At 43.7% G+C, this 14,720-nt stretch overlaps 1 protein-coding gene across 10 annotated transcripts in view; it reads right to left on the bottom strand.

The window, feature by feature from the left end:
- The window catches only part of NRXN1 (neurexin 1), a 2,061,945-nt gene extending 2,048,173 nt beyond the window's left edge, over window positions 1–13,772 (bottom strand). For 7 of the 10 annotated variants that reach the window (XM_075339227.1, XM_075339226.1, XM_075339223.1 and 4 more), the window contains exons 1-2: window positions 13,631–13,771; window positions 9,381–10,638 (exon numbers count right to left, since the gene is read on the bottom strand). In XM_075339227.1, coding sequence (XP_075195342.1) covers window positions 9,381–10,104 — 724 coding nt within the window. In that variant the 5' untranslated portion in view covers window positions 10,105–10,638; window positions 13,631–13,771. Of the gene's footprint in view, window positions 1–9,380; window positions 10,639–13,630 lie in introns of all 10 variants that reach the window. The other 3 variants (XM_075339225.1, XM_075339229.1, XM_075339228.1) reach the window with 1 other exon arrangement.
- Window positions 13,773–14,720: the final 948 nt, after the last annotated feature.

Consider the following 14,720-nt stretch of genomic DNA (forward strand, 5'->3'; position numbering starts at 1 on the left):
CAAAATATTGACACTTTGGGGACAATTTGGCCATTTTCTCTTGGGGAAAAGCTCACTTTTGTTGGCAGCAGTTTAGACTTTAATGGCTGTGTGTTGAGTTAAAGGACACCAAATTTACACTGTTATACAAGCTGCACACTGACACTGTACATTGTATCAAAGGGTCACATCTTCAGTGCTGCCCCATGAATACACCCCTCAAATTTTTGTGAATATTTTATTATATTTATATTATTTTATATATTATATTTATATATTATATATTATTAATATATTATATTTAAATATTTTATTATATTTAGAAAAATATAATAAAATATTTACAAAAATTTGAGGGGTGTATTCATTTTTGTGATATACTGTAAGTACATCTGCATTACATCTATGGGTGTAAATAATTGAATAGACTATGAAATATATATCCTTTACATTGTAAGATGCTGATGTAGGCTGTACATGCTAGCTAAAAATAAATCAGAATAGAAGGGGTTGCCCAACAACTAAAAACCACGTTCTCATACTGTATTTAACGCCATTTATAGCGTCTGCGTTTCTTGTCGTCACCCCAGACTATGAACCTGTCCTCTGGCTCAACATAACAATATCAGCCAAATGATGGTTAGAAGAGGATCACCTCTGATGAGGACACGCACTGCATAATGCCACCATAGGGACATGATAACACGGAGTGGTGCACAAGGTAAAACATGTATATGTTTGTTTATTTATTTATGTATTTTTCTGTCTTTTTTTCTCCTTTTCAGCCTTCTATTATCAATTTTAAGTATCAGTTTCCCCCTTTAACTGATTGCAGTGTTAAAGGGAACCTGTCATCAGAAGTTTAGCTATAAAGCTAAAAGTTCCCCCCTCTGCAGCTCCTGGGCTGCATTCTAGGAAGCTTCCTATAGTTTTTGTGGCCCCTTTTATTCCAAAATAAATACTTTATAAACTTGTACCTTTTCGTATGCAAATTTCTTAAATCTTCCATGGGGGCGGGCTGCCTGATGTGCGTTGCTGTCCTCCTGCCGATTTACGCCGCCCCCGAACGCTGAATTTCAAACCTCAGGACGCCGCCCTTGGGCGCCCGTGGTCCCGCGCATGTGCTGTGCTACTGTAGCGGTGCTGTGCACTGCATGCACGTGACCGCTGGTGACGCTTTGCGCGGGCACAGACTGCTCCGTCCGCTCCTCCCATCTATTTTCTGCTGCTGAGCAGGATGGGAAGGAGGTGACGTCCGGTCATCTGGCCAGCGAGCACTTGCGCAGAACGCTGGAGGAATAGGTGAAAGTGCGGTCACGAGGTTATGGGTGGCACTTGCTGATGACACTCACAGCGCTGCCCATAACCTCGTGCCCGCACAAAGCATCACTAGCGGTCACACGTGCACGCAGTGCACGGCACCGCTACAGTAGCACAGCGCATGCGCGGGACCACGGGCGCCCAGGGGCGGCGTCCTGAGGTTTGAAATTCAGCGTTCGGGGGCGGCGTAAATAGGCAGGAGGACAGCAACGTACATCAGGCAGCCCGCCCCCATGGAAGATTTAAGAAATTTGCATACGAAAAGGTACAAGTTTATAAAGTATTTATTTTGGAATAAAAAGGGCCACAAAAACTATAGGAAGCTTTCTAGAATGCAGCCCAGGAGCTGCAGAGGGGGAAACTTTTAGGTTTATAGCTAAATTTCTGATGACAGGTTCACTTTAAGTGAGAGATGTGATACAAACTGAATGTCTACTCTGATTTGATCACGCTTTGGATTTTTCTTGAATCCCTTCCTTGGGGAACACACAATGGTGCATATATGTAACGTAAAGGTCCGACAATAAGACTTTGTATCACTTTCCACTTGGATAGACGCGTGTACATGCTCTTTCTAATGGGCAGTGGGAACACATGTGGGCCATTATTGCGTGACGTGACAAAATCATGGAGCAATAATGACTGACGCATTTTCATTTTTGATATGGAGACATTTCTTGGATGTCAATTATATCGAAATGTTTACGATATTAGACAATTTACTTGTATCAAGCTACACATTAGGAACATAAATACAGTGGGGCAGCACAGGGGCTCAGTGGTTAGCGCTGCAGTCTTGCGCCAAAGACACTATCTGTAGGGAGTTTGTATGTTCTCCCTGTGTCTGCGTAGGTTTCCTCCTCCGAGTTCTCCAGTTTCCTTCCACACTCCAAAGACCAACTGATAGAGAATTTAGATTGTGAGCCCCAATGGGGACAGTGATAATGATGTATGTAAAGAGCTGTGGAATACATTAGCACTATATAAAACTAATGATTATTATAAGTATTTGATACTCTGCCGATTTTGCAAGTTTTCCCACCTACAAAGAATGGAGAGATATGTAATTTTTATTATAGGTACACGTCAACTGTGACAGAGTAAAAAAATAAAATCCAGAAAATCACATTGTATGATTTTTAAATAATTAATTAGCATTTTCTTGCATGAAATAAGTATTTGATCACCTATCAACCAGCAAGAATTCTGACTCTCACAGACCTGTTATTTTTTCTTCAAGAAGCTCCTACTCTGCACTCATTACCTGTATTAATTGCACTTGTTTGAACTCGTTACCTGTATAAAAGACACCTGTCCACAACCTCAATCACACTCCAACCTCTCCACCATGGCCAAGACCAAAGAGCTGTCTAAAGACACCAGAGACAAAATTGTAGATCTGTACAAGGCTGGGATGAGCTACAAGACAATAGGCAAGCAGCTTGGTGAGAAGGCAACAACTGTTGGTGCAATTATTAGAAAATGGAAGAAACACAAGATGACTGTCAATATTACTCGGTCTGGGGCTCCATACAAGATCTCGTCTCGTGGGGAAAGGATGATTCTGAGAAAGGTCAAAAATTAGCCCAGAACTACTTAGGAGGACCTGGTCAATGACCTGAAGAAAGCTGGGAATACAGTCTCAAAGATGACTATTAGTAACACACTACACCGTCATGGAGTAAAATCCTGCAGGGTCCCCCTGCTCATGCCAACACATGTCCAGGCCTGTTTGAAGTTCACCAATGACCATCTGGATAATCCAGAGGAGGCATGGAAGAGGGTCATGTGGTCAGATGAGACCAGAACAGAACTTTTTAGTATCAACTTTACTCACTCTGTTTGAGGGAGAAGAAGAATACAAGTACATACAATAGAAGTACAACCCCAACAACACCATTCCACCCATGAACCATGGTGGTAGAAACGTCATACTTTGGCAGCGCTTTTCTCAAAAGGAGACAGGGCAACTGAATTGTATTGACAAAATGATGGATGGGGTCATGTATCACGAGATTTTGGCCAACAACCTCCTTCCCTCAGTAAGATCATTGTGGGTCTTGGCTGGGTCTTCCAGCATGACAATGATCAAAAACACACAGCCAGGGAAATTAAGGAGTGACTGCATAAGAAGCATTTCAAAAGTCCTGGAGTGGCCTAACCAGTCTCCAGACCTGAACCCAATAGAGAGTATTTGGAGGGAGCTGACATTTAATGTTGCCCAGTGACAGCCACAAAACCTGAAAGATCTGGAGAAGATCTGTATGAAGGAGTCGCCAAAATCCCTGCTGCAGTGTGTGCAAACCTGGTCAAGATCTACTGGAAACTTCTGACCTCTGTAATTGCAAACAAAGGTTTCTACCAAAGATTAAGTTCTCTTTTCTTTTGTATCAAATACTTATTTCATTCAATAAAATGCAAATGTATTATTTACATATCATACAATGTGATTTTCTGGATTTATTTTTGTTATACTGTCTGTCACAGTTGCTGTATACCTACAATAAAAAATGACAGACCTCTCCATGCTTTGCAGAGGTGAAAACTTGCAAAATCTGCAATGTATCAAATACTTATTTTCCCCACTGTATATATTATGAATATCTGCTTGTTATACCTATTGCTACTTTACTGAGCATTGTAGTTGTCTGCTTATCGTTACACATTACATTTATTTCCAATATGGTTAAGAAAAGAAAATACAGATGTAGCAAAAGTTATCATGACTCACAAGGCACCGTCTTAATAATCTCACAAAAAGATAACTTGTACCAAACAACAAGTTAAGTGTTGAATTGCACTTTTTTTTGTATCTTTAACACCCCAGTGATGTATTATCTGAGTCAATTTAACCTTTTCTAGATCTTTATATAATAGAAGTTAACAACAAGGCATCAGCTACTAAAATCTTAATCACTGTAGACTCACTATGCCTGCATGCTCACTTTGACCGAGCGTGCATGTGTTATGAATGGGGCAGTGGAGAGCAAGCCTCCCCCAGAAACCTTGGACTGTGACTTATCTCCCCTAAGAACAAAAGTATCAGACCCAGTATCAGAAAGACCTACACACTTACGGAAGACATAGTCCAGTCCCACCAAACAACAGAAGGTCTGCTCCACTCTTTCCTCTTAAGTATGAGGACATTTACTTATTGGAATGAAGGCTGACTTGTTGGTACAAGAAGCCAATAGAAGTAAGAACTCGGTTTTGTCAAATATTTTGTGTAACTTACATCATTAAAAAAATTATCCGGGACTATTTTATATTTTGCTCTGGGGATAAGAAGTTACAGGCAGGTAGTTGCTAATTACCTGCCTGTTCTGCCCGGTGCCGAGCTCTGCCGGCTCAGAGCATTCTCGACAGCTCCTGCCAACGATTCTGCGGATGTCTCGTCTGCAGAGCAGCTGCTTCTCTTCCGCTGTGCTCTGTTGATAGGGCATTACTACTGATGTCATGCTGACTGACAATCAGCTCTCCGCTGCCTAACTGCGCGGAGCCAGCTGTCAATCCACAAGACTTCGGCAGTCACACCTACCGACAGAGCAGAGAGAAAGCGGATGAGTCGCTCTGAAACAGTGGAATCGCCAGCAGAAGCGCTAAATGACTGCTCTGAGCCAGCATCAGTTAAAACAGATAAGTAGTTAGTACCTAAATGACTGTCAGTTTTTAGGCCAATGAGACAAAAATAAAATAGTCCCAGCTAACCCTTTTAAACACAAACATATAGGGCCCCTGATTTTACTCCATAAGCTCCAACGTATCCATCAAGGCCTCCATCAAATATACAGCATCTGTACAATCCCATACTTACAAATCAGGGGGGTTAATCGTATCATTCCTTATTCCTCTGTGGTCACCTATTCATTTAGAATAGTCATTTCCAGACTAAGATATATAGAAAAAGTTATTCATTTTGTAGCACCTGCGTCCCTTCACTACCCTGCCTCTCCCCTGCAGGGACACCGACTCACTCACCGCCATGGCCGGACTGCGTCCTCCCCTGCACTCCCATGTGCTCCTCTGCCTCCCCTTCCTGGGGCCTGTGCATGTTACAAAGGTCTACAGGGAAAGGGCTTAGGGTGCGCGGGCCTACTCTGCTCTTAAGGGGCTGGCACACCTTTTCCCAGAGGTGCCTCTCAGCCTATGGCCTATAACTAGAGTGATACTAGTTATTTAAGGTATCCTCCTACTAGGGGAGGTGTCTGTGCAAAGCCTTTAGTTACTTAGTCTACCCATCTGCTAGCTAGTTGTCAGGTCCTGTGCTTCTGTCCCATCACCTATAACTCTATCTGCCTTCCTATATCTGTCTGACCCTGTTGTGCCCACCATACCAGTCTGCTCCAGTCGTCCTGTCTGCCTCAGCCATCTTGGCTGAACCTAACTTCACCACAGACTGTACCCACTTGCACTTGTGTCTCTCCTGCATTCCCTGCCCTGGGGGTTTGCTGCGACAGTCCTGGACCCTGGCCTGGGAGTGGCACCTGGCGCCTACCTCGGTGGTCACTTAGTCAAGCCCCTTGCACCTCAGCATAAGCCCGAATATCCCCTCTGGTCCAGTGCTATGACTCCTACTACAGCTTGCCCCAAAACTGGCGCGCGTTACACATTCCAGCCCTAGTACTTCTAGTTCGGCTAATTAGCACTCATAATGACCAGACATGGTAACCACATAGTAGTACCACTATAGGAACCTGAATTACTGTAGTATTATTTATGTTCATTTGCTGTTATGTATGATTTATGTCAATGTTTCAAGGCTATAGAGATATTCAATAAGTAGCTGAGGGAATATTTCTGTGTCATATATAGACCTTCTCGATAGCTAATGAGAAGGACTTCAAAGTTTTCCAACAAGGGAGAATGCAAATAGTGCAAATTCTTCCATTTTTAGATATCTGTAGATAGTATTACCTTATTCAACGAGACTTCCTAGTCTCCAAAAATTATCAACTAATTAGCGGATCGGTGATAAGATCGGCAACACTTGCACCGGCAGTTCTAGTCAATGCCTCATGGCCACATTTTGTGGTGCCCACGCTGGTATAACAAATATCTCTTACTCTGTATGGAGAATGGAATATCCCTTAAATGAACATTTTAGACACAATTAAGGCAAATGGGATCAATTTTGTGACATTAAGAGATTCCTAATGACAAAAATGTGATTCGAAATATAGGATTTACCAAGAGTAAAGTCATGACTCATGACTACCTTCACCGGGCTTGGCGAAGCTTTATTAAAGGTAACCACTAATGACATTGAGAATCAAGTCACCTAAGTTTAAAGTTGACTACAGACGCTAGACCACCCATTCTCTAAGCCGCTTCTGCCGATGTTACCTTTCAGCCAGGAGACACATCCAACAATATCATTGGAGGTTACCTTTAAGATGCAGTCTATTCTCCATTTTCACTATAATTTAGAGCCCAAATGAGGTTCATTAGTAAAAATATATAGGAATGCAAAAAAGTCTAGATAATGGTAGTGGAAACGTCGGGATTTTCATAACTTGCCCCATTCATCTTTCATTCTTCTCTTAAAGGGTTTGTCCAGGGTTGAGGCTCAAGTCTGCAGACACTCTATACAACAACAGACTTGTGAATCCATACAGAGCGGAGTGTGCACACTGTCAGGATTCTCCTTTGCTAGGAGGGTGCGTTACCGTGAGCATGCAATTTGCATTTATGCAGTCATGTGTTGACTAGACGTTGGCAGCCTTGCTCAATAAAAGTGAACTGACTGAGGTCAAGAAGTCTAGTTGGACTTTGTCTGGAAGCATGTAAATAGCATACTTGAGGTCAAATGACCGTTTGCTTGTGAGTCTTGACAGTGTGCACAATGCACACTGTGAGGATTTTCAAGTCGGCAGTCACATAGAGTGACTGTAAACTTGAGTCCCACACTTGAACAATCTCTTAAAGGCCTCCATACACATGAGACTAATGGTTGGCTAATGTGTATGGGGGCACCGGCTGACTGATGCTCCGGGGAGATGTCAATCGTGCAAATGTGATTTCTGACTGCAGATCACATTGTTCTCCCGGAGATAACCCACCAGCCAACATGTCAGCCAGCGGTTTTCTCATAAAAAACACAGTAGCGCCCGGCACAACGAGCACTCTTGGCTATGAGAGAGACAACTGAGATGGCTGTCAGCCTAATGATTGGCCAAAGCATCGTTTGGTCGACAACCATCTAATGTGTATGGCCAACTTTAGTCAGAGGACAGCAAGTGACTATGGGGCTCCATGGGTCCAAGCCTAACCCAATGATATAGATCAGCAGGAAAAATGATGATCATATAGATCACTGCTCTACCTCTATAGCTTTTCATTATCTACTGCCTATATACTCCCCTATTATTGAGGGTCCTGTAATAACAGAGACTGGGAGCCATAATATAGTTTTTCATTATATACTGCCCATACACTCCTCCATTGTTGAGGAGGGTCCTCTAATAGCAGAAATAGGGCCTTCTTCAGAGACGGGGAGCCATAATATAGTTTTTCCTTATCTACTGCCTATATACTCTTCCAGGGTCCTGTAATAGCAAAGACAGGGCCTTTTTCAGAGGCTCGGAGTCGTATTATAGTTTTTTATTATCTACTACCTATACACTCCTCCATATTGAGGGTTCTATAGTAGCAGAGACAGGGTCTTCTTCAGAGGCTAGGAGCCATAATATAGTTTTTCATTATCTACTGCCTATATACTCCTCCATGTTGAGGGTCATGTAATAGCAGAAATAGGGCCTTCCTCAGAGACTGGGAGCCATAATATAGATTTCCATTATCTACTGTCTACATACTCCTCCATAGTTGATGGTCCTGTAATAGCAGAAATAGGGCCTTCTTCAGCGGCTAGGAGCCATAACATAGTTTTTCCTTATCTGCTGCCTATATACTCCTCCATTGTTGAGGGTAGTGTAATAGCAGAGACAGGGCCTTCTTCAGAGACTGGGAGCCATAACATAGCTTTTCATCATCTACTACCTATATACTCCTCAATGTTGAGGGTTCTATAGTAGCAGAGACATGGCCTTCTTCAGATGCTATGAGACATAATATAGCTTTTCATTATCTACTGTCTATATACTCCTGCAATGTTGATGGTCCTGTAATAGCAGAGACAGGGCCTTCTTCAGGGGCTAGGAGCCATAATATAGTTTTTCATTATCTACTGCCTATATACTCCTCCAATGTTGATGGTCCTGTAATAGCAGAGATAGGGCCTTCTTCAAAGGCTAGGAGTCATACTATAGCTTTTCATTAACTACTGCTTATATACTCCTCCAGCGTCCTGTTATAGTAGAGATAAGGCCTTTTTCAGACGCTCAGAGCTTTAATGTAGTTTTTCATTCTCTAATACCTATATACTCCTCCATTGTTGAGGGTTATTTAATAGCAGAGACAGGGCCTTCTTCAGAGGCTGGGAGCCATAACAGCTGCCATTTCTATTACTATTGGAGATATCAAGAGCAAAGGGCCTGGAGCATTAGGGTCCCGTTGGCTCCACCACCACATTTGATGAAACCAGTATTTTAAGAGCATGATACAAATTTTGCATTGTGTTCTCGGATCGCCGAGTTATGAATTCATCCACTACTATTTGTTTTTTGTCAGTAAATAAGGCGAAAACTCACTTTATAAAGATTCTAAATGCATTGATATCATGTTTTACGAGGATAAGAAAAACTAAGGTTCCATAAATACAATTTCTACAGACTTTTTGAATATATCCAAGCAGAGACTGAACTCCATCTATGCAAAATAGGTAAAAAATCCTATTCACATTAATACAGTTATGTGTTGCCTTTTATCCTTCTTCATTTGGGTGATGCAAAGACCTTCATTTTCTTGTCCCTGCTGTCCTACGACAACGGAATGACAAACACTCTAGAAAGACTATTGAAATAAAGAGCAAGCAACGATAAAAAAAGGACTGGCTAGGAAAAAGGGGTATCAACTAAAAACAAAAAACAAAAATATCTACAAACATGCAAGTGCCCTTCAACTGCTTAGTCATGTCCACAGATTATATGACTGAACAATTAGGACTAGAGGGAATGGATTCTTACCTTCACTGCAGTCTTTGCCTTGGAAGCCAGTCTTGGAGCAATCACACATGGCTTCTCTATCGATGACTGAGCAAATTCCTCCATTCAGACATACTTGTTCTTTGTCGCATGGGTTTGTAGTGTCCTCCACAGTGATAAGGTGGCTTGATACAGGAGATGAATCGGAGAAATTGACCCGGACATCCCTTATCCAGCCCTCAAAGGGATTATGGTCTTTCACTGCTGGAAACGTTAGTTTTAAAGTAGAAGATCTTAGCTCTGGAGGGATCCCGCCTATAAAGAGGCTACTGAAGACCGTCATGTCTCTCCGTTTCGATTTTACCTCTACCCATTTACTCTCCTTGTCTAAGATTAACGTCGTGTTCTTAAAATTTCTTTTGATTATTACCGAATGCCAGTTGCTGTCATTGACAGCCAGGTCTGTCAGAAGCGAAGCTGGTTCGGCACAAAAAATGGAAAAACTCAACTTTAACCTGCCTTCGTAGAGAATGAGTTCCAAAAAGTCACAAAAACCCTCGTCGTCAAAGTAGATAACAAGTCCACTTGATTTTTTGGTCTTCATATTAAAACTCATTTCACTCTCACAACATGCGTTCCACTTGGGGAAGCGGGTCCATTGGCCTTCTGTTCCGGGAAATTCCAGACCGCAACCAATATCTACCATGCATCCAAGGATAAGGATCATCCAGATAATTAGGACCCCTTGTTTAAGAACACTAGCCATCTTTAATGACTTAATGTCTTCAGGGTCCTTTAAATTGCGTAGATCTTCCAGATTGACTTTTTTTGTGTTAACTATCCAAAATATTGTGTTCCTTTTTTCTTTCGAGCAGGCTACTTCTGGTTAGTCAACAATGGGATAGACCAACCAACTAAGCTTGATAATTGACGTAAAACGAAATTAATTCTAATGATCCATTCTGGTATGCATGATGGATCCCAATTCTTTCTCAATATTTCGGTAAAGTCTCCAAATTGGAATAATCTCTTCCTATATTACCAAAGAGCTAAGCGTACACTCTTCTCTTCATCCGTCACTCAAATCCCATGCTAAGTGTAGATCATGGACAAGATGCCATGACACTACAAAAGAGGACATGAATCATCACTCATAGCGTACACAAGATCCTTCTTCTCTCCCAGTCAGGCAGAAACGATGCTCGAAGATTCGAGGAGGAAATCTTAAGGGTTCTTCTTCTTTCCTTTCCACAGCAACAACGCGATCCCAGTCATAAGTGAGTTCAACCAACCCATCAATCTGCAAATAATGCAAATATTGTAAATATTTAAACTATAAATAATAATAATAATAATAATCAAATGAATGTGATACATTGTAACGAGACCCTCCAACCACACCAGAGCTATATTGTAAATATGTAAATTGTCGATAATAATCAGATGAATGTGAAACATTGTAACGAGACCCTCCTATACCTTTCAAGACTTTATCCATTGTATTTACGTCTTATACACCATGATGAAGGAATCCATACAAAGGAAGATGAGGGAGAGCCCTATCTTAGCAGGTACTTGCAAGCTAAGGCGCTAACTTGCCTCAACATTTCATTTTCACAAGGTGAGGCAGGATGTGAATGAATACTGAATAGATGTAATAATCACCATATCAGGCATTATTTCCTCGCCTCTTTTCTCCCCTTATTATCGCTACTACTGCAAATAAGAATCCAATTTTGGCTCCTGCACTCCCAACTCCGCACCCCCCCACACATTTCAAAGCTCACAGGGGCTTCCGCTGGCTAAAGGGTTAATCCCAGTCCCCCCACCTCCCACATAAAATCATTTACTCCTTATTAAGGGGACACTGCACTCTTTCCACGGCATAAACCCTCCGTGATCATCGGTACAGCTGTTACATCTCTCACTTGTGAGCTCCAGGATTTAAGCAGAAATCCACGCTCTGCCGAGGACGGCCATCGACAGCACATCTGTCACTCTAGTTTTATTTAATAATAATGATTTTTTTGGAGGGGATATTTTTTATTAGATCCTTCAAAGCAGGACAAGCAAGGGGCATAGAAGGCGTCCACGTAGATAAAATCCCACCATTCCAAACCTTTTTTTTTTCTCCCCCTTAATTTATAGCCTAGACATGGCAGCTCAATGTCTAATTAACACCTTTTTTTTACAGGCAGAAACCATCTATAATTTATTGCACTGCATCGAGCTGCCATTTCGAGCTTTAACCACAAATGTCCAGAACAAGGTGATCCCTAAAACCGCCACATTTAGAAAAAAAAATGCCAATGGGCAAAGTTCCTGCATTAAGGCACCGAGGTGGCAGCACCAGCAGGCGTTCTCCTCCTAATACACAGAAGCTCCACAGTAAATCCACTCGGTGATTATGTCTGCAAGCAAAACACCCTTTTTTTTTATTGGCGAGAAATACAGAACCATTAATCAAAGCTTAAATTGGGGAATGGTAAGGAGCAAGAATAAGATTGGTGATCCGAAGATGGCACAATATACCGTGGTGATCCAAATGGCCACAATATACTATGGTGATGTGAATGGACACATTATACTATTATGATGAAAATGGACACTATATACCATGGTGATCCGAATGGGTGCAATAAACCGTGGTGATCCAAACGGGCACTATATACCATGGTGATCTGAATGTGCGCAATATATTATGGTGATCCAAATGGCACTATATATTGTGGTGAGCCAAATGGGCACTATATACCATGGTGATCCAAATGGGCACTATATACCATGGTGATCCAAATGGGCACTATATACCATGGTGATCCAAATGGGCACTATATACCATGGTGATCCAAATGGGCACTATATACCATGGTGATCCAAATGGGCACTATATACCATGGTCATCCAAATGGGCACTATATACCATGGTGATCCAAATGGGCACTATATACCATGGTCATCCAAATGGGCACTATATACCATGGTGATCCAAATGGGCACTATATACCGTGGTGAACCAAATGGGCACTATATACCATGGTGATCCGAATGTGCGCAATATACCATGGTGATCCAAACGGGCACTATATACCGTGGTGAACCAAATGGGCACTATATACCATGGTGATCCGAATGGTCACACTATGTGTTGTGATCCGCATGGGCACAATATATCGTGGTGATCCAAATGGGCAATATATACCGTTGTGATCCAAATGGGCACAATGTACGGTGGTGATCCGAATGCGCCCTATATACTGTGGTGATCCAAATGGACACAATATACTGTGATGATCCGAATGCGCCCTATATACTGTGGTGATCTGAATGCGCCCTATATACTGTGGTGATCTGAATGGGCACTATATACTGTGGTGATCTGAATGGGCACTATATACTGTGGTGATCTGAATGGGCACTATATACTGTGGTGATCTGAATGGGCACTATATACTGTGGTGATCTGAATGGGCACTATATACTGTGGTGATCTGAATGGGCACTATATACTGAACACATATTCTGCCAGGATTATGCCGATGCCTGTGGATCCACTGTAAGCACAGGTATGTGCAGGGTGTGTGGCTCCACCATTGCCGCCAGTCACCACCATGGCACCAGTCTGTGGGTCAGCCCTGGCACTTAGCAATGACCACAGGCACAGACAGGCATGGTGAGTTGACCTGTCACATCTCCGGGCTGGGATCACAAGTCCCAATCATGTCCATGCATAGCAGGCAGGTGAGATGGCATTTGCAGCCCTTCAGGGGGGATCCCGACTTGTGTAAGAGCTGAGGAAGCCCCCCAAAGGTGGGATGAAGCCCCCCACACCCCTGGCGGGCACAGCAGCAGCCCGGAGAGCTTTCCTCTCGTTTCATCAGCACATTTCTTCTTTCTCAGCCATCCCTGCTGGAATGATTGATTTTCTTTATCTGTCTGCAGCTGTAGAGCCGGGGTCTGACTTCTCCCCCTTCTACCACTATAATGGGAGAAGCAGGAGATAATGCAGCTGACATATAGCACTAGGGGTGCAACATCCCAGATCTGCCTAATCCACCCACCCCTCCCATTTTTTTTCCATTATTCCGTCGCATAGACATCACGAACACAGCAGAATCCAGATGAAGGACCGGCTCCGTCCCCGGCAGAAAGAAGACGGTACCGCAGACAAGTTGCTGCCTGTGCTCCGTCATCTCCCCGGTCCCCGCTCTATATGCTGCGCACCCAGCCCCGAGCATCCTCCCATCATCCTCACCGGACACCCCGGCCCAGGGCGCCGCACAGCGCGTTACCTGCAGGGTCAGTCCTATGGCTGCAGCGGCTCTTGTCAAGGAAAATTGCCCAGGTCTTAGGATAAGGAGGGAGAGCGCTGCCTTTTCAGCGGCTCCAAGCTTGTGCTCCTATCTCCAGGAGTGAGGGAGGGGACTGAGGGGAGGAGGCGCACATGACGCCTGGCGCTGTCCGTCTGCACCGAGGCGGGGTCTGCCCAGGCTCTGCTGCAGCACCACGGACAGCTCCGCCACAGCCAGCAGCCCCGCCATCCGGGGCCGAGCAATGAGTGCACCGGGGGGGACACTGTATGGACCGACACCTGGGACAGGGCAGGATGGGGGAAGGAGAGAGAGGGATGGAGAGGAGAGGGAAGAGGATGGAAAGAGGGATGGAGACAGGTAACTGGAGAGAGAGAAGGATGGAGACAGAAGGAAGGAGAGAAAGGGATAGAGAGAAGGATGGAGACAGAAGGAAGGAGAGAAAGGGATAGAGAGAAGGATGGAGAGTGGTATGGAGAGAGAGAGAAGGATAGAGAGAGAAGGATGGAGACAGAAGGAAGGAGAGAAAGGGATAGAGAGAAGGATGGAGAGGAGAGAGAGAAGGAAAGAGAGAAGGATGGAGACAGGTAACGGGAGAGAGAAGGATGGAGACAGAGGGAAGGAGAGAAAGGGATAGAGAGAAGGATGGAGAGTGGTATGGAGAGAAAGGGATAGAGAGAAGGATGGAGACAGAGGGAAGGAGAGAAAGGGATAGAGAGAAGGATGGAGAGTGGTATGGAGAGAAAGGGATAGAGAGAAGGATGGAGACAGAGGGAAGGAGAGAAAGGGATAGAGAGAAGGATGGAGAGTGGTATGGAGAGAGAGAAGGATAGAGAGAAGGATGGAGACAGAGGGAAGGAGAGAAAGGGATAGAGAGAAGGATGGAGAGTGGTATGGAGAGAGAGAAGGATAGAGAGAAGGATGGAGACAGAGGGAAGGAGAGAAAGGGATGGAGAGAAGGATGGAGAGTGGTATGGAGAGAGAGAAGGATAGAGAGAAGGATGGAGACAGAAGGAAGGAGAGAAAGGGATAGAGAGAAGGATGGAGACAGAAGGAAGGAGAGAAAGGGATA

The sequence above is a fragment of the Anomaloglossus baeobatrachus genome, chromosome 3 (genome assembly GCF_048569485.1).
Source record: "Anomaloglossus baeobatrachus isolate aAnoBae1 chromosome 3, aAnoBae1.hap1, whole genome shotgun sequence".
NCBI lineage: Eukaryota > Metazoa > Chordata > Amphibia > Anura > Aromobatidae > Anomaloglossus > Anomaloglossus baeobatrachus.